Below are 18,925 nucleotides of genomic sequence, written 5' to 3'. Positions count from 1 at the left end.
CGAAGAAACCTTGGCCGCCTGGTTGGGTGGTGTTGCGGTGGGTGTACATGTTTATTTATCGTTTGTACCCGCGAACAACCGAGCCCACCGAGCACTCCAGCGACACTGGGCGCTCTGCGCCTTTTTATGCTACTTTCTTTGCTACTGGCCAGGGAAAAACAAAAGAGTCAAGAGAAGGTAGCGAGCAAATGCCAGTGCTAGTGCAGGGAAAACTGGAGCGCACCTCTTTGAAGCAGCTTTTCAGGTACAGAAATTCTAAGCATATTCGCCCCCGGTTCGTACAAATCGTGTAATTGTGGTGCGGTTTTTATTTTGCCTTCTGCACTGGCCAGTGAAAAAGAGCGGCCCGGCCCCGGCCCATCGATGGAATGCCGGTCGAAAGCTTGGCCACCACATTGGTGCCGTTCCGTGGGCACCTTCCTCCAGTCGATTGGCCAACGTTTTATTGCATGCGAATCAGATATGAGCCATGTTTGGGCGCAGGCAAGTGTGTGTCTCGTGCAGCGCAGGTTCCCTTTGCACTCCGCTCGCTATGCTAAAAACCGGTGGATCTTTTCCGTCCACCCGCCCCGTAAGATGCAGTGTTTAAGATTTATTTATCATCTCATTCTCGGGCACACGTTTCCCAGCTCTGGCGGCACGGCGACCGGGATGGGCGCGTGGTACAGACGCCGAACAGGTTCTCGCTTGGAAGTCGATAATAACATTTTACGAGCGCACGTTGAATCTCGCGACCTCACGGTTGGTGTGGAGCTCGCGAAATGCGGACCCCGTGATCTAAGTAGCCGATTTACAGGCCATTCCGGCCTTTATCCTGCTTGTTTCATCATTTTCCGCATTACGTGCTCTGCGTCTGCCTCTCGGACTTGCGCGAGTTTTATACACGCTCCGGAAGCACAGCGAGTGCGCAAGATTAACGACTAGAGCGAAACCCATCCTACGTACCCGGGAGACCCTCTGCCCCTTCCCCCGATGTCCCGTTGTTCCGTTGTATTCCAGGCTGACAGGTCCAGTTTTATGGCTCTCCGGTTTTCCACGATCCTCCCGGCCGCTCGTTCTTCTCGGATTTGGGTGGGGCGGGGGGGGACCAAAGCCCTGATTAACCGGACAATGTCAGGTGCTGCTCGCTTACAAAAAGCACCGAGGTTTAACGCATTAATGATCGTAGCCCTTTACTTTCGCACACTCCCCTCAGGCACTTGCTCTCGGTCCAGCTTCCAGCCGAACGGACGGAAACATAAAACTATGCTTCGCAAGGGAGGTATTCGTGCTTTTTTCTTGTGTGCTTGTGTGTTAACCAGAAAGGTACATTCTAGTGGTGGTGCGTGCCCTTGTGGCTTTCTGGTGCAGTTTGGCTTTGCTTGCTTGCGGTTGAGGAGATGCGTATTTTTATGCAAAAAAATCCCTCCCCAGGCTGGTGTCAGTTTGTCGCAAAAGCCGATAGTCCATACGACGAAGCAATAACCCGTTCATCGTGCGGACAGAACGGTCGGTGTAGAGTTACCTAGGCTGGGATGCAGCAACATCCTCTGTCTCTCTCTTGAAGCAGTTTCGTATTAAATTACCCCAGCATCTAGCCCTCGGCAAACACTCCACGGACTCTGGGTATCGTCTTCACCTAGAGCCCGGTACCGAATTTCTCGCCGATGAGGCAACGAACGGGTGATACTGCTGCAGCATCTCCGGTTTTCGCTCAGGGGGATCTATTTATTCGTCCGTTGCTCAGTTTGGCAACTTGAAACGACAAAAAGAAGGCTCACGATGCGATCGTCCGCACTGTGAAGCGATGAGTTAAAAATAAAAATGATGCGTCCCAGACGCGGCACAATTGAGATGCCGGATGTCGCTCGTCCTGCTCCCTGGCGGTCTATTTGAGACTTGAGGACATCTTCACCCTTTCAGCTAGCACTGCTGCACCTCCATCCTTTCCCTCTTCGCCGAATCAACAGTTTGACATTCGCAAGTGCTCTTCTCGCAGCTCTCGCCTTCATCGAACACTCTACACCGGCACCAAAAGTGTCAGCAGAAGCGGCAGTACCCAGCGACTATTATGCGGTAGCGAATTAGGCACTCTGGTGGTAAGGTACGATGTGCCACGAAAACAACAGCAGTAGTACGGCACACAGCCGCAAGAACAGCAAAAAAACGACATCCTCCAGACGACGCTGACGCCACTGCCCGATCGAAAGCGGGTGATATTGTTATTTGGTGGCCTCCCCCCAGGCACCAGAATTCTTCCGCATGCTCCTGTTTCGTCTTGTGCGCTCCCTGACACTCAAGGACCACTTGAATAGTGCGCGTAGGAGCTTTCTTCAAAAGTCTTTTACGGCAACGGTTTTTTGTTGTTTTGCTTTGGCGATGGCGCGTAGGCGCTGACAAGTAGACGAGACGGACCAAAACCACATTCCGGTAAGGTCCCGTGCGGCACCGAGTGGCACTGCGAAGTGGTTGTGTGAATGGTTGGAAAAGTACGACGCAACGAGCAAGCCCAACAAAAAACCTTGAAAGAAACCTTTCGCTTAATGGTGATGGTAACGAATTTGTAATCAATCTTTCAATCATTGCGCCAGCCCTGAGGGGGTGGATTCTAGTGGAAGGATTTTAATTTAAAATACCCTAGCCAATGGATTATTAGGAAGCTTCTGTAATCCGACGAAGAAGAAGAAAGTTAAGGAGGCTTGGGTGGTTGAGGAAACACCCGAACGGAAAAGGATTGAAATAAAATTCATCGATGTAATGGGGAGGTTGATTGTCGTCGATCAGGATTGCTTTATGGGTAAGTCCCCCTCCACCCCTCATTTTAATGAAACGCGTTAACGGATGTCATCGGCTTTAGAAGTGTGGAATGGTATAAAAGGACGTTTTTGTTTGGGAGTTGTGCAGCAAATACAAAAAAAGGCACGATTACCGGAAGTTGGTGGTATCGGATCGGATCCCAACTAGACGACGCTTTGATTTATCGCTCCAAAAAGGACTCAGGAACCTTTTTCAGACGACCACGGGACAAAAGTCTCCCAACTTGTGTTCTTCTATTACCATCACCGCCAACGTGCTGCAGACCGGGAAAATCGACCGCAAGAATGTTTCAGCCATCAAAAATATGCTCCCGGCGGCACGGAAAGGGCTCATTGGGACAATACTGGGAAGTGCAATACCGTACCGGGAACGCTGGTCTTGGGCGTGCGGTAGTCCCTTTTGGGGAAAACAGAGGACGAAACAAAAAACCTGAACCATCAAGTATCCGATTTCATATTTGATCGGAAGCCGTCATCGGACACTTTTGGACGCTTTAGTTGAAGGGATTTTTGGCCGTACTTTAAATATGCTCCTCTTCGATCTTGTAGGGATTTTTTAAATTCGCAAACACGTACCAGAGGGTTCATGCTGGGCGTCGTCTTGTGTCGGGCGAGAGTGTGTGCAAATATTAAGCAAGAAAATGGGGTTCATTTGGAGCTGATTTGTGCTGGGTTGTAACTTGAGCCTGATGTTGCTGGTTGAAATTCTCAGGCGAATAAACTTCCAAGAGGCACACAAACACACACACACGTACGCAAATGTGTGACGGTATACAGGACAGGAAAGTGTGTCCTTCCCAGGCGATAAGATCTCCGCTGTGTGTGGGGAGTTGTGTTATCTGCTTCACGGCGTGTTACAATATTTGCTCAAGGTTTGATCGGGCTCGGCTTTAATGTGAGACATCAAACTAAAAATTGACATCTCTCCGCCCATAGTGACAGAGGCAGGGGACGCACAGAGGCGGCTTCACAATCGGAATGCGGGCCGTCCGCTCCGGTTACGTGGGCGCGCGTACGCTCGAGCTTTATCTTAAACAACCGTAATGGGAAAAATTCCACCTTTATTGTGTTTACCTTTGTCTTTCGGGTTGCCCGGTTTGGTGTAGTTTCTTCACCTGGCGTTGGGTACTAATGGGAACTGGTTACCCACCCCCCCCTCGTACTTTCCATGCCGCTTCAGCAACGCTTCAGCCAAAGGCGTGCAGGGGTGAATGCTCGATTTGGGGTGTATGTTTTGACGTTTTAAGCTTTAGAAATGTCATAAATTTCGTAGCGGCCGCCCGTGTGAACCTCACAGGAACCACTCCCGTTTTGCCCGCTTGGCAACAGGCGAGCAAACGGTCATTGCTCACCCATTATGAGCTTTTGTGCGAGCGGCAGAGGCTGAAATAATCACCTCTTTTCCCCAATCTTTTCGCCCGGTGTCATCGTGGTGTCTTGTGCGATGTTGGCGAAAACTGCAACAATCCGGGCCATGAACCCAAACCTCCAAAGGGGAAAACACACCGCACACAAAACAAGGTGTGTAGCAGTATGCCCCGTGCTGTGAGCAACGGGCACAATCCATCGCACAGCGGGACGGATGCTCAGTTCTGTGTGGATTGTGACTTCGATCGAGCTGCGTTCGACGTTCGACAAAGTAAAGCAAACAAGCTGGAAGCTCATGCGCACCACCGGTTCTTGAGGTTCGGCGGGCGCGTGCTTTCGCGTGGTTTGATCGACAGTAATCGTATGCAAAGTACCACGATCTGCACAATGTTGTCCAATCTGTCCGAAGATGGGTAGCCTCACATGTGGTCTGATCAAAGCAGAGAGAGAGAGAGAGACAGGGAGGTAGAGACGACGAAAGAGACTGAAGGAGGGATCTCTGCTGGAGAATGTCTTCATTGCCGGTGTCTCTGGTGTTCTGTCCACGCAGTACAGCAACGATGAGGCTGTGCGCTGCTTGCCGACCATTCATGGGAAGATATTTGTATTTGTATTCTCCCGTAGCCTCCGAACCGATGATGAGCGCAAAAATGCCCAGTAAGCTTGTCTTCCTGTCCCGAGGCGGGGGGGCTTGCGCAACTATCATTAGGCCATTTTGTACACCGGGCACAGGGCAGCTTGCAACGAACGGGGCCTCTGCTTTCATTAGCGGGAGCTTGCGTTTAAAACGGAGATGAAAAACACACACACACGCTGCCCGAGTCCACCGAGAACCATGTAAATTAGTGCACGGGAAGCACCCGGTCGACGCGTACTTCATCCCGGATCGGATTCGTTCGACCTGGAACCTCGCCCGGAGATTCCCACAGGCATCGCCGTCGTTAGTCATTAGGCGACGCGTCAATTGCTGTGCTGTGCTTGTGCGCGAGAGCTGCGTTTTGGTCAGCCCCAATCGCTTGCGTCCGTAATTGATGAGCCGCTGGGCTTGGGACGCTCAACACGTCCGCGGAGTAGCAATAGCTAGGCCTGACTTCCAGTTTCTCTCTATGGCCTACATTCCGCTTTACTGCCCCTCTGTCAGCCTAGGAGCTAGGTTCGATGGATGAGAACCCGAGGGAATCGATTTGCTCGCTGGACAGCCGTCGGACTTTGCTCCATAAATTAGAGCTCGTTCGTGTCGGGGAAGGTGTTCGACTTTGGGAAGAGTTGAGGTCATGCTCTTATGGTAGCCGGAGTCCGAAATGAGATTAGTGCTTTGAAGGCGTCGCACCGGATGCAAACCACCATCGATGGTTCGCAAATTTTAGTTTCGTAGTCTCTGGATGTACCCAAAAGTAAAGCCCGACTGGATCGGTTCGTTACGCACGATCGAGTCCGGCTACGGGATGGTTCTGGCTCTGAGTTTCGTTTTCCGGCTTTTGCAGAGCAGTGTGCGAGTTATTGCTTCCTTCAATACAACACTCATACACGTCTGCAAAAGGGCCTGATGGTTTCGCTCTTGTCTACCCTTGGAAACGTCATCTTGGTACGTAGGACCGATCGGACGGTGGCAAAACCACATCAATCCTTCAAAGCCGCCTCTACCCAGAAGAAGACACACCGAGCAGTGATGCAGGAAGGAAGTCATAACTTCATTCCCGCTCGCCCGCCGTCAGACTCGGCGGACTCACCGTGTCGTAGAGATTTATTTCTGAACAGTTCCACATCAGATCGCCATCGCCAACCAGAAAAGAAAACACCAGATCTCAGGGTGCCGTTGTTGGTTTTGTTTATGGCTGTTAGTTTGGGGTTGGCTTTCTCACTATTCCGCTTCCTGTCCGCTGCTGCTGGAGCTGGGAATCCAATATTCAGGGTCAAAACTTCGATTTTTATGAGCTCAATCAAGCGATCATAAAAGCAATAATGCGAAGTAGGTAAACATGTCCGATTGCATCTGCGCTGTCCGCACCGGGGCCCCGGTGCTAGATGCTCCGATCCGATTACCACCCGTCGGGCGGCGAGATTGATGGGACTGGGAAGTAGCGGCCTGCCCGCTGGCGGATCGCGCCCTGCTGGTGGCTTTGTTTGGAGCGTGTATGAGTGCTCGAGTTTTTCTTTCGCCCTTTTGCGGCGTTTGATGATCGGCTCGGGGCACACTCTAGTTGGGCACTTTATTGGCATGGAGCGAGCGATAGCAGAGCTCGCACTGGGAGGGTGCGTTGTGACAACAGTTGGGGTCTCTGATGATGGGGTTTCATCTTTCGTTGCTTTCACCGCGATCGGCAGCATCCGCCACCGAAACCGGGCCGGGCAGTGATGCGAGCACAGGTGAACGATAAATGTCGATCGCCCGCCGGAGGCACAATGATCGATACGAGGGCGAGCATAAATCAAGCGCACGGAATTGACGCGATCGAGCCGTCGAAATTATAGGCTTTTCCTGCGCCTCTCGCTTCTCGCCACCAGGGCACAAACCAAACACGCAGTCAGTGGGCCCGGGCCGAGCGCCACAGCAAACAGCATAAACGTAAGGCGACAGCCGATTGGCACTCATTTGCACTGCGCGATGACGCAGCAAGTATCGCTGCTCGCTGGATTGGGCCCGGTGCAGCAGCCGGTGCAACCATGCAACAGCGAAATGATCGCCCTTGTGCCCTTGTGGCCGTGGCCGGCTTCTGCGCACATGATTGGCATGCACGCGAAGTGGCGATCGAGCAAAGAGCGAGCATTTCAAAGCGAATGAGTTCGGTGCAGGGGCAGCTTTCTTCACACATCACGGGGCCTTGTAATCGTGCCTCTTCCCCCACGCGGCTATCGACTTACACAGCTGGGCAGGACTAACGAGCAAACAGCTTGGGCAGGCGCGTATCACAACATCCCTGTGCCGATCTGATAGCGTGCCAAGCCAATCCGTCGAAACGGAAGCTTGCCAGAATTGGTCTCATCGTTTGCTCGCATCTGCAGCAAAGTCCCGGACGATACCTACAGCATCCAAGTGAGAAGGTAGCAAAATGAGTGCGAAAGAATGCCAGGGAAGGATGATGGTGGGCAAAATGAATAGCTATCAACTCTCCGAAGAAGAGGCCAGCGCGCGCCCAGCATCCGGGCGCACAAAAAGGGTAGGGAAGCGGCAGTATAAAGTTCGACATGAGCTCAAACCCCAAACTGAAAAAAAAACTCGGCCGAGCAAGAAGAAAAGATCGAGTGAATATTATTATGATAATTAGGTTCCAGCAACAGCAGCAGCAGCAGCAGCAGCAGCATCAGCAGCCACAACCGGTTGCAAGCAACTGAAGCTCACCTTTCGCGTCTATTCGTACACCGATCTGCCGGCGCGTTTTTGTTCAACACGGTGTGAGAGAGCAGGGCTGCGGCAGTGCGCCTGCGGAGCACTCCCCATGTATCCTTTACTACTTTGCTTTAATAACAGTAATTATGGTTCCGAAATTTTTATATTCATACTCATCGTAGTGGCCCGGGCCGTTGTTTGGCGTGTTTTGGGTCGCTCGGTTAGACGAAGGCGACGTTTGCGCTTCTCTCTTTCCTTTTCAGGTTTTACTGGATTGAGTTCTGCTCTCATTTTGTCTCATGTCGTCGGCATTCCCTTCCCCAACCCATCTTTGTTGATAGTTGTGTTTTTTCTTGTTCTGTTGTGTTGTATAATCTGGTTCCTGGTGTTTTGGTCCATCGCCTGAGCCACAGCATCATCATCGGAGGGACTCAATTTCGTAGAATTCATCATTGGACTGGAATTCATCCGTTTGCAGGTGGCAACAACACGCTCGCATCCGACAATTTGCTATGAGGTTGCCCATTTTGTCCTGGCCAAAAAAAGGGGAAGAAAATCTTCCCCAAAACGCACACGACATTCCGTGCAAGAATCAAGCAAGGGGGGGGGCTGTCACAGCACGTTGGCACACGCTCTATGCTGGGCTCTCTTCGCAAACTCGATTCGATTCGATCGAGTTTTGTTGCTCTGTTTCTTTTTGCGTTCATTTTTCTTGATGCAAAAACAGAAATTAAATGTCGCTCGGTTGTGTCGTTTTCTTTGCCTTTCCCCTCTCCTCTTCCGCCCACTTTCGCGTTTGTGGGCTTCCCGTCCAGCCACGTAATGTTGGGCACGATGGTCACGAAACGACTTGCTTGCGCGAGAGAGCGCGCACACGCGGGCACACGACGCATTGCTTCGCATTTGAAACCGTTTTATTTCGACCATTCGGTGCCTTCGGGCACCTGTGCCAGGGCGTTTCCTTTCCACGCCACACCACCCACCTCTTCTGCCGTCCCTCCCCAGAACGTTACGCATGTTTCGTGCTCGATTTTGTACACACTGACGGGGGCTGCAAACCCGTTCCCGGCCCGGGCAAAGTGCGCACCCCGAGGGCGTACGGCAAGATGCAGCTGTCTCCGGTGGCGAGATCCTTTTGCTCCGGCCGGTGGAGCTGGCGTTTTCGTTGCCGTCGTCTGTTCGGTCGTTTTTCTTCCTCTTCCGTCCTCCGTTCCTCCCATCACCCCCTTTGAAACGGCAAATGGAGGAAATTCCATTCGCGCGAGAACCTGCTGCCAGCAAGAACGCAAACCGGGGAACTGTCTTTTTGCGCGGACCGGCCTGTGTGTCCTGTCCTCCTTTCCCGTTGTTTGTGTGTGTGTGTGTGCAGAAGGATGGCAAAATTGGAATGTTATTAATTGCCTACCTCGCGTGTGTGTGTGACTCTATAGGACGAGCCCGGCGGGCAAGGAAGCGTTCGCATTGCGGGGCCAATGACCACACAGTCGACAGATGGACACACACACACACAAGCGCGTACATTTGGTCGTTAATATTCTTCCATCGCGATCGTAGAAGGGGAGCGGTGTGCTCCTCTTCCTGTCCTTTTGGACTCCGCCAGTCCGGGGGGAGGACGTGGACAGGGAAGGTGAGCCCACCGGTGCGAAGATACGCTGAACCAGATAAGGTTCGGAATTGATTACAGGAAATCAAATTTCGATGTTTTCTCGGAGGGTTTGTTTTTTTGTATTTAGTTTCTGTTCCCGTTTCATCTCGCAAGTTCGCTCTCACTCGGCCGATTTGGTTTCGGATTCATATAATTTCGTGAGCCCTGGGGGGCTGGGGCCACCAACACCAAACCGAAAGAGCGCTCGGCAGCGGCTGTTGCAACCTGTTCGTTTGGCCGGTTCGGACGCTATCTGTCCTGTAGCTGTCTCCAATGAAAGTGGAGCAGCACCGGTCAGCATACTTGAAGGGACACCGTTTTACCGCCGTTCGCTCCAAATTGGGCGAGAGGAAGTTGTTCGGGTGAAAAGAAGAGACAAAAAGCACCCAAAACACAGGAACGGACACGCAAAGGTCAATCAATAATTAGTGAAAGGTGTTGCCCGAATTTTCAACCACACCGAACACCAAAGTAGCTCCCGGGTTCCCGCGAACAGAGTAATGTTACCATGACAAACTGTGGTGTGGTTGTAGTTGCAGGGCAAGAGCGCAAGCAAACAAGCGTAGCGGAGCAGTGGAGCCTTCCGACGCCACCACGGTCTTGGTTTTCCCATTTCCGGCCATCGTGGACGTACAAATTGGCGTAGGGAACGTGTGTGTAACGTGCCTTGGTTGTAACAATAATTGGGACTGCATACGTCAGTCATCTGTAACGACATGTTTCCCTTTTAAATGACACTTTTAAACCGCGAGCCTGCCTGCCTCCGCCTCGCCATTTGCGTCGCCCGTGGACTAGTGCAGCCTTATAATTAAGCTTCTCACACTTTAATTTCTTTAGTTGGCAGCTTTGTTCCTTGGTCCGTGTGTGTGTACTTGTTGCCATTTTACCACCACCAAACGTACCGCGCACGAACGGCGGCCGGTGAGCCGCACATGTGTGTGCTTTGCAAAGTTGATGCACGTGCAAAACGAAACCGCGTGTGTGGCTGTGTGTTCACCTATGTGTGTGCACCTGTGTGTTGCCCTTTTTTGTGTTTCCACACTTTCTGCGAAATTCACTTTACGTGATAGAAAAAGGGGACAGGGGAGTCGCAGCATGAGCAAAGCACAATAGCCATGCACAACGCCAACGGGTTCGAGAGCGCCGGGCGACGATGAAGGTGCATCGTTTGTAATGGAATTCATTTTAGAAATGAAAAGCAAAACACGAAACCCGCGCGAAAAGATGTGGAATGATATTTATGGCTGTTAGTGGGAGGGAGCTTTTCCCCTCCTTCAACTGCAAATCCCCCTTCCATGCTATGCTCGTTGGTGGATTTAAATCGCTCCTTCACACTCACTGTGGCTATCTCCATATGAGCGCGTGGTAAAGCAATTTGCAACGATGCTTCGTCGGGTTCGTCTTCTGCCACTGCGGGTCGGCTGGCGACAAGTGATGTTTTCATCCATTGGGAGGCCGGCGGTGCGGAGGTTGCTGATTGCATTCTACGCCACTTTGGAATGGCACGCGGACCAGGGCATGGATTGATTAACCGGACTCATCCATCACCTCGGGGTGTGTAGAATGGCTTTGGTAGTTGTGATTGCTGTTTTGTTTCTGGCCTCGCCCAACCATTGCTGGCGTGGAATTTACATGCCCGGCATATGTTCTGGCGCCGCGCTGCTCCCCATCGTCGGCGTACGCACGAAACCACCCAGGAAAGCACTTGCGGCAAAATCTCCGCACTGAAGCCCAGCCTGGGGCCTGGGGGGTAATTTTCCATTTCCGATTGCTTTTATTTTTTGCGCAACTGCCGGAAACCGATTTATGGATCGAAAATAGCCCCAGGGCCAACGCCCGTGGGAGAGGCCATATTTGCGCATATGCATACGGTGCCCGAAATGAGGCTTCTTGTGTTGCCCCTCGTACGCGAGGAACTCACTCGCAGGAGCTGGAATTGATTTACGGTGGCAAACGGAAGTCGACGGTTAAACACCACACCGGCTGGCGCATGGGAGCGATAGGATGCTAGATCGTTCGATGCGATCGATAACGATTAAACGGCAGAAGGTGGTGCAAAATGGAATTGATATGAGTGGATTGTGTGTGTGTGAGTGTGCGGGTAATTACTGCCAACTGTTCCCACTCTTGGCCTACGGCATCTTCACCCTGGAGGGGCTTCCGCAGAACAAAACCACGATCGCATTACCGGGTGAAGCCTCCATTCCGGAAGCACTGACGGCGGCAGCATGTGGTGCGTCTGGATGATAGGGGGAAATTCAAATGCCGCTTTTACGTGCACTGGACTGAGATCGTAAAAATCCTTGACATGCGAGGTCGCAAGGATCACTTTCGCTCGGTTGTGACAGATTGTCGGTGCGCGGGCGCGTGTCCTGCAGCCGCGTGCTGCAGGTCTTTGGTTTCAATTACGTCACCGCTGCTGTTGATGATGGCAGGAATTCGATATCACTAGAAGGAAGCCTAAATGCACACACAAACACACACAGGTTGGGTTTGAAATGACATTTTAATTGCCGTCGTGTAACGTCAGCTGGTCACGCGGGCGCAAGACACTGTCGCTCGCTCGTTCTTGGGTGCGGGTTTACCTTTCGTTTGTATGTTTTCCGCCGACACTGACGCTGGGTGGCATCTGGCGGCGCTCTAAGCAGACGGTGACGATCGACGGTCGCTCGTAGGGCAATCTCATCGCGACCGGTCGGACGGACGGACGGGGACCACACGCGGTTCAACCTGTGTGTCTGGCGATCGGTTTCATCGGTTTCATGTGCTTTCGGCTTCTGATAACCAGATGGTAGGGTGGGAGAAGAACAAAGGAAGCCCGATTGATTCGGGGCCGGCTGCCGAGGGTCTGTCGGCAAACCCTTGTAGGTGGTGTGTTGTTCTGGGGTGTTTTTATGTTGGAACCATAGTGGATGTCATAGAAGATGTGACTAATAATTAGATGCTCTTAGTTGTTGTTTATTTGAATTTTTGGAAATCCGACAACTGAAGAGAGATTGGAGCTATTCGATGAGTTTGTTTGAAAGCACAGACTTTTTCGGAAGTGAAGGTTCTCTATTTTTAGAACAAGTCCTCTAAGCCACTGATCAACGCCGTGAATTAATCTATGAGGAACTTGCTTGGATAAAATGGAGAGAGGAAGCACTCAATCGAACCGCGAACCGGATCGACCGAATCGTATCAAACCGAGAAAAAGGGCCCCCTTCAGCCCCTCTTGGTGGGCAGGAATGCGGGCGGGCTGAATGTTTTTAATCGCTTATGGTTCCTCGGTCCAGTGCGCCCTCGATTTATGGTCAGCCCGATAGAATGGAGCGAACGTGAGATCGGATGAAGCACCGGGGAAGACCGTGGCTCGGTTCCCCTTTCCTAATCTCGTTCCGTTTTTCCCATGTGAATCCCGGCGACGGTGGCGATGCCGACGACGGCGGTGGCGGTTCAATCAATCTCGCGCGAAGACCGCGACTAATGTGCAGCCAAAGTCGCGTCCCGCGATACGGATGCCGATGATGATGATGATGATGCATCAACGCCACCCGGTCTGAGCAATGATCAGTCTCGCGGGACCCATCCGGTATCGGTATCATTAAGTCGCACCCGAATTATCCACAGCCGCGCGAGCACGGCCGGGCGGGCTCTTCTGAGGGAGCCAAGCTGGTCGCGGTCCAGCGTCGAAGTGTGCCTAATTCAGTTACCATCATCACCGCCGCTGCTGGGTGTCCCGAGACGGGTGGCAAATTATCGTTATTTAGTATTGCAGGTATGTGTGTGTGGGGAGATGGGGGAGGGGGATTGGGTACCCTTTCGGTTAAAAAAAGGTAAGTTCACCGAAAATTCCACAGACGCGCACTGTTTGAAAGGGGACACACACAAGTACGTCGTCGTCGTCGTCGCGGTCGTCCGTCGGCAGCCAGCACCTCTAACAACAACAACAAAAAAGCGTCTTTTATTCGGTAATGGCCGTGCGCAACCCCGGGTGCTGAAAGAATGCGCCTTACGATCGCACTAGGGCCAGCAAGTGATTCCCCGAGACAAGACAGCATCACCCTTGCGCCGTAAGCGCATCGACACATTCCACCCCTTTTTCGGGCGTGCGGGGGCCCATTAGCAACCGAATTAGCTTTTTATTCGCAGGCAGCCGCTGGGCCCGAGATTCGGGAAGCGGGCCAGCGCCGTTCGGCACTGTTCGGAGCGTGTGAGGGAACGGTAAATGCTTGCCGCGTTCCCTGCGTGAGCCTTCTAATGGCGGTTGCTGAAACTGACCCGAGGGGGGAAAATCCACCCAGCCAGGCCTCTGCACAGATGCGGATGTAATCCGGTATTTCGTCCGGCATAGGTGAAGAATGAAATAATAAGCGAAATTAATCGTAATGATATTTAATAACAGTAATACGCGCGGCCTAAAAGCTTCGCACACAAAAAGCTTCTAGATGGAAACCCACCAAACAGCTAATAGCAAAAGCTGGATGGAAACGGACAAAAAAGGGGGTTGAAAGAAAACACACCCCGCTCTCAACGGGCACGGGGCCCGTCGTTTCGGTGTGTCCGAGATTGAGAGGCACCAAAAACACACGATCGTGAAGATGCGCCACACACCGATGGGGTTGAATTTAGATAGAGAGGAAGGATTGACATCGAAACCACAACCGACAGCCGACGACAATGTCTTAAACCGCGACAAAACACGCAAAAACACGATCATGATCGCATGTTGGGGTTTGTTTTTTGGTCTTTCGTGTGTTCGCGTGGTTCCGTTTTGTAGTGATGCGGCATTTTCTTGCGCAGTTGTGCGCCCGTTTCCCAACCGATCGAAGCGCACGTAATTGTCACCTGCGCGAAACAATAGTCCCGCGCAAGGAAGCCCAACATTATCCGCACTTATGTTGTGCCGGTGGCTGGCTGGTGCTACGGTTTGCACACGCTGGTAGCACGCACGTGTAAGCAGCTCACGGTTTTGCGCAATCATTACGCGGGCGAGGGACGAATTCTCGGGGGCGATGAACAAAAACAAAAGTCCAAACTTTTCGTGGTTTTTGTGTTCGTTAATTCGGGAATGGAATGTACGATTGTTTTTTGTTTCCCCTCCCCTGCTCAGTTGGGTTATCATTCCCCGTCCCGGGCGGGGGCTGTGTGATTTCATTTCTAATAATGGTTCCGCGTCGTTGACTGCGTGCAATGATACTCGCGTAGCGTCGGGCACGCAAGAACAGCGCAACCAAGCAGCATGCCGGGATCGTTATTAAGCGAAGAAATGGGGGTCCCCGAAAAACCAAAGAAAAAATGATCGTAGTAGCCGGGTTTTTGCTGCTGTTGTTGTGCACCAGTGGTTGTTGTTGAGACGAAGATTTGGTGATTTTTTTTAACTTCAACTCACTTAATCCGTTCGTCGCTTTGGGAGAATTGTAATCACCGAGTGACCACCGAATGTCGCAATCTGATCGAACCGTAGCAACAGCAGCAAACCGCTAATCGACCGTTGCCTTTGAAGCTTTTGACACCTACGCACCGAACCTGCTCGCGTCCGCAAATGTCCGAGACGTCTTGGAGACGACGACGACTCTTTGCCATACCTTCTCTCCAGAGGGTTGGGAAACAAGCCGCTCGGGCACAACTTTCCCGGGAGAAGCTGGCGGATCTTGATTTTGCTTGGAGCTGTGCTGGAGCCATTGCGAATCTGGCAACTGACCGGTGTTGAGCTCGTTACTCTGGCATTAAGCGAGGCGTTGTCGCTCCACCAGCTCCACCACCACCATCATCATCCCCAACCAACTACGGTGGCGTGTGATAAATGAGCTCGAACGCTCGAAAGCTTGTCGCGCGCTTGGTGTGAGCGTTGCCGCGCGTGGGTTTTAGCCGGTTCGACGGCGGCGGCGACATCCTACAGGTCCTTGCCGCAGACGACGATGTCGCGATAAACCGGGCGAAAAGAAGGAACCAGCGATTCGCGTTGGGGCGCATTGAGATGCATTATTATCGCGTTTCTTCGTTTAGTTTTTTTGTTGTCGTTGGCTTAAAGCTTTTTGTGAAAGAATGGGGGTTTGTTTTGTTGTTGTTGTTGTAAGTGAGACTGACTTTTTGCATTCCTTTGCGAAGCGCGCGTGGGTTTTTGTGTCTGTGCGCCTGTCCGTGCCTGTTTCGCGATCGATCGCGCGCATTGTCGCAAGGATGACATTCTCCAGCCACGCGAGATCGCGGAGCGCATATTCGGTGCGTGGGAATGAATTCTTTCCGCCAGCGGCCCTGTGTTTGTGTGTGTGTCGCTGGGTGTGTATATTTATATAGGATTTTATTTTTATCTTTTTCCTCTCCGCCATCATTTCCAGTTTGCTGTCTTGCACTTTTGATCGCTTTAAGTTCCGACCTCCGCCGTCGCTGTGCGGAGGCGTATTTGAAGGCGACGAATCGGACAGAAAAGACACAGCCGCTTAGACAGACGGGGAGGGAAAAAAGACAAACAAACTCACCTCAAGTCTTCTAATGCCTTTTTTCTTCCTTTTCAGTCTTCTTTTGCCGCAGCGCAACGAAGCTATTACTTAAACGATAGAGCCTCCCCGCCTTTGGCCATCGCCTGAAGGTGAACCACTTTCGGTGCAACGCCGCGTGTGTGTGTGTGTGTAATGTCCGGGATCGAATTTACATATTGACTTTCGGGCGGTTAGTATCCATGAGGACACTCTGCCGGCTCGTGGCGTGAATCATATCAACACTCCGCGCGACCCAATCGCCTTACGCTGCACATACACACACATATGGGGGTAGCTTTTAATTGATTGAAAGCACTGCGGGAGTGCGATAATGCGGCAAGGAAATTGATTACCGACCGCACACCATGGGGAGATGTCGATCGATGTAAGTGCGAGCAGTTACAGGGTTTCACAATTTACACCGGAACGCACTGGCACCGTTGACACATAGAAAACAATCAATTTCAAATCCAATGCCTTTAAAGAGGGCTTTGAAAGTCATGTAGGAGAGTGTGTTAAACAGAGGAATACATAGAAACTAGTGAGTGGAGTGAGACATTCTTCTGGAAACACTTTGCATACGCTCTAATGATTCATGCGGTTCCAGAGCCGGAACTCATTGTGCAGTCGCTGGCAATGATCGAATTCCTTTTCTCCCCTGCGTGGCAATTGAATTAGAACGTGGCAGCGCGAGTTTCCGCTCTCACCCCCTCATCATGCACCCGGACGTGCCCGAAAAACATGAAAGGAAGTGCGGCATCGCTTCAAAGCGTTTGCCTTTAGTGGCTTTGATATTTCGCCATAACCGCCTACCCATCGGCACATAGCACATTAGCATGGTGCTGCCCGGGTTTGCTTCCACATGCTCGTGGACTCGTCCTGGCTCCACGTTCCCTTGCAGCCAGCGGCCTCCAAACGAGCTCCGCTCAGCTCCAGAAGCATCTGTGCGTTAAACGGTATGTCAAACATATGATTAGATTAGCTTTCTCAGCGCGCACCGGTGGAATGTTTCGCTCCCCTGTTTTCTTTTTTTTTTTTGTAGTTCCCGGCCAAAGCTTTCGAGCGTGCAGGTGCTAAATGGTGGCGGCTGTGAAACGTCATAACTGGCTCACGCGTGAGTGAGCGATATTTGGCCAAGCGATCGTGGCGCAGTGTGCGGGAAAGAGTAAACGGGGAAGCTCTGTATCGCCCTTCGCTAGCACTAAAAAGCCACCGTCGAACGGAAAGGTGCGCCATGAATCATGCGTGAGTGCACCTCGCACGGGGCTAGTCATCGCGTCAACTGGCGCTCGAGACGATGGTGCACTTGGCGGTGCCGTCAGATGGGGCGGTAGATTCTCGCATGAGATGAATGGAAAACCCCCGCTCTCGCAAGCAGTAATGACTCGTCGGCGGCAGAAAAGACGTCAGCAGTGCGGGCGGCTTTCTGTGCATTATGCATCCGTTGAAATGCATGAGATGCTGGCACGAGATACGAGCTTTGACGCAAGACGCATCGAGCGGAAGTGTAGGGAGATTTGTGTTGGAGAGACGGAGCAATACTTACATGGATGCACGATGACGCTGACGGCGGTGAGTAGCGCGAGCAGCAGCAGCTGCTGCTGCGTAATTGCCGAAGAATGCCCCATCGGGAAGCCCCACGATCGACCACGGCGGACGATCGTCAGCATCTTTTGGGAGCCGGACTGGAGGAGTTTTGGGGGAAGCGCGTTTTATCCGCACGCAGCACCGAATAGTTCGCTTATTTGGCCCGGGCACGCTTGTTCGGCGGCTAGGCTTCTAGTCGATTCTCGAGTTTGATATTCGGGGGAGCTCCCACGGGCACGCACACGCTGGCTTCCACCTGGCGCCGTGTACCGCGCCGGCAAGCTTTTGTTTTAATGAGCTTTTCACAATTTTTATGGCTGCACGCCATTCACCGCACCGCTCGCTCCTGTGGTGGTGGTTGCGATGTGGTGCCTGTGGTTTTCGGGCGAAACTGACGGAAACGCGGTACACATTCGAAATTCCAGCCGCGCCGATACACTCCCGGCAAGATGTCTTCCCGCGTCCAAACCGCCCGCGGAATTGGGGGAGGGAGGGGAGTGGGGGATGTTTTTGAGGGTGAGTCGCAGGACGCGAAACAAAACGCACCGGAACGCACTTACTGCCGCTCCGCCGCAAGCTTCAAACGCGATGGAGGCGGCTTTTCGAGGGCAAACCTCGTCGAACAATTGACTTTTCTAATCCATAAATTAAGGAAATCTCATTAAATGATACATTTTCCGTTTCCGTTTCGGTTCGGTCGGGTTCGTTGCTTTTGAAGCCGCCGGGGGAAGCGCGTTAGATAGGCGAATGTGCACAAGCACGCAAAGTTTAACCTCGGCTTGGGAGCGGCGATAGAACCGCGGATAAGGTAACCGACCGTTTCCGGGCAGAAGCACAATCTAACACAACGCGGGGGGGCACACACGCGATAACCTTTGCTGATTGAATGATTTTCAATTAAATCTTTCACCTCACTCACTGGCGGAACTTGCGCACCACACTAAAAGCACTGCACACTGAAAAAGCTGGAACCGCCGCGGGTTTTATTTTCCAGATCGAATACCGTTTCGCGATCACTATCTCCTCGCGCGCGCGGTCCCGCGACCCGCAAATGACTAAGCAGCGCGCGATGAATGAAACCACGATCCCACCCCACGTTTTGGGGCAAGCACTTCGCACACAGTCGAATGAATGAATCGAACAAACCACACACCACTGCTGCACTGAAGGGAGCACCGCGAGATGATGGAGATCAATACGTTTGTGTGAGTCGGTTATTGCGATTGATCGCGTGTTGCGCAAAAGCGAATTCGAGATGCGGGAATGGGAAGCAGACGCATGCGCAAAACCGACCGGCGATCGCAAAAAGCGGAGTTGGTTGGTTTGCTCGCGCGAACCAACGGTGAACGTGTATGTCTGACCGTCTTCGACGACGTGTTTCTTCAAACTGGCACGCCGTATGCCGGGCCGGTGCTGCTGAGGCTTCCCTTTCGGTGTGCTTCAGGGCGGTCGAGGCTGTTCGTGGTTGTTTTTTCCCCCTCTTTTATTACCTTTTTCCCTTTTCTGCACGCGTTCTTCTTCGTCGCTGCCAGTGGTTGGTAACTCGAAAGCTCGGCGCGGGTTGTTGAGGAAGAAGCTGAGGATAAAGATGTATAGGTAGTAAAGTTATTTTCAAAACATTCGTAATTGAATGCATATTTATGTGTTAAAACTTTATGATAGATTGTTCAACAAACACAAGAGATCTCTCTGAATGCACCAAAACAAGTTAGTTTCTTAGAGCTTAACATAAATGTATGTT

The 18,925-nt window shown here is 52.1% G+C and overlaps 1 protein-coding gene across 1 annotated transcript in view; it reads right to left on the bottom strand.

Moving 5' to 3' along the window:
- The window catches only part of LOC120895697, a 35,223-nt gene extending 16,663 nt beyond the window's left edge, over positions 1–18,560 (bottom strand). The window contains exon 1 of the mRNA XM_040299255.1: positions 17,144–18,560. Coding sequence (XP_040155189.1) covers positions 17,144–17,267 — 124 coding nt within the window. The 5' untranslated portion in view covers positions 17,268–18,560. The remainder of the gene's footprint in view (positions 1–17,143) is intronic.
- Positions 18,561–18,925: the final 365 nt, after the last annotated feature.

Source organism: Anopheles arabiensis, chromosome 2 (genome assembly GCF_016920715.1).
Source record: "Anopheles arabiensis isolate DONGOLA chromosome 2, AaraD3, whole genome shotgun sequence".
In the NCBI taxonomy this organism is placed as follows: Eukaryota; Metazoa; Arthropoda; class Insecta; order Diptera; family Culicidae; genus Anopheles; species Anopheles arabiensis.
The sequence above is the reverse complement of the archived record's forward strand: the minus strand, read 5'-3'. Positions and strand labels throughout refer to the sequence as shown.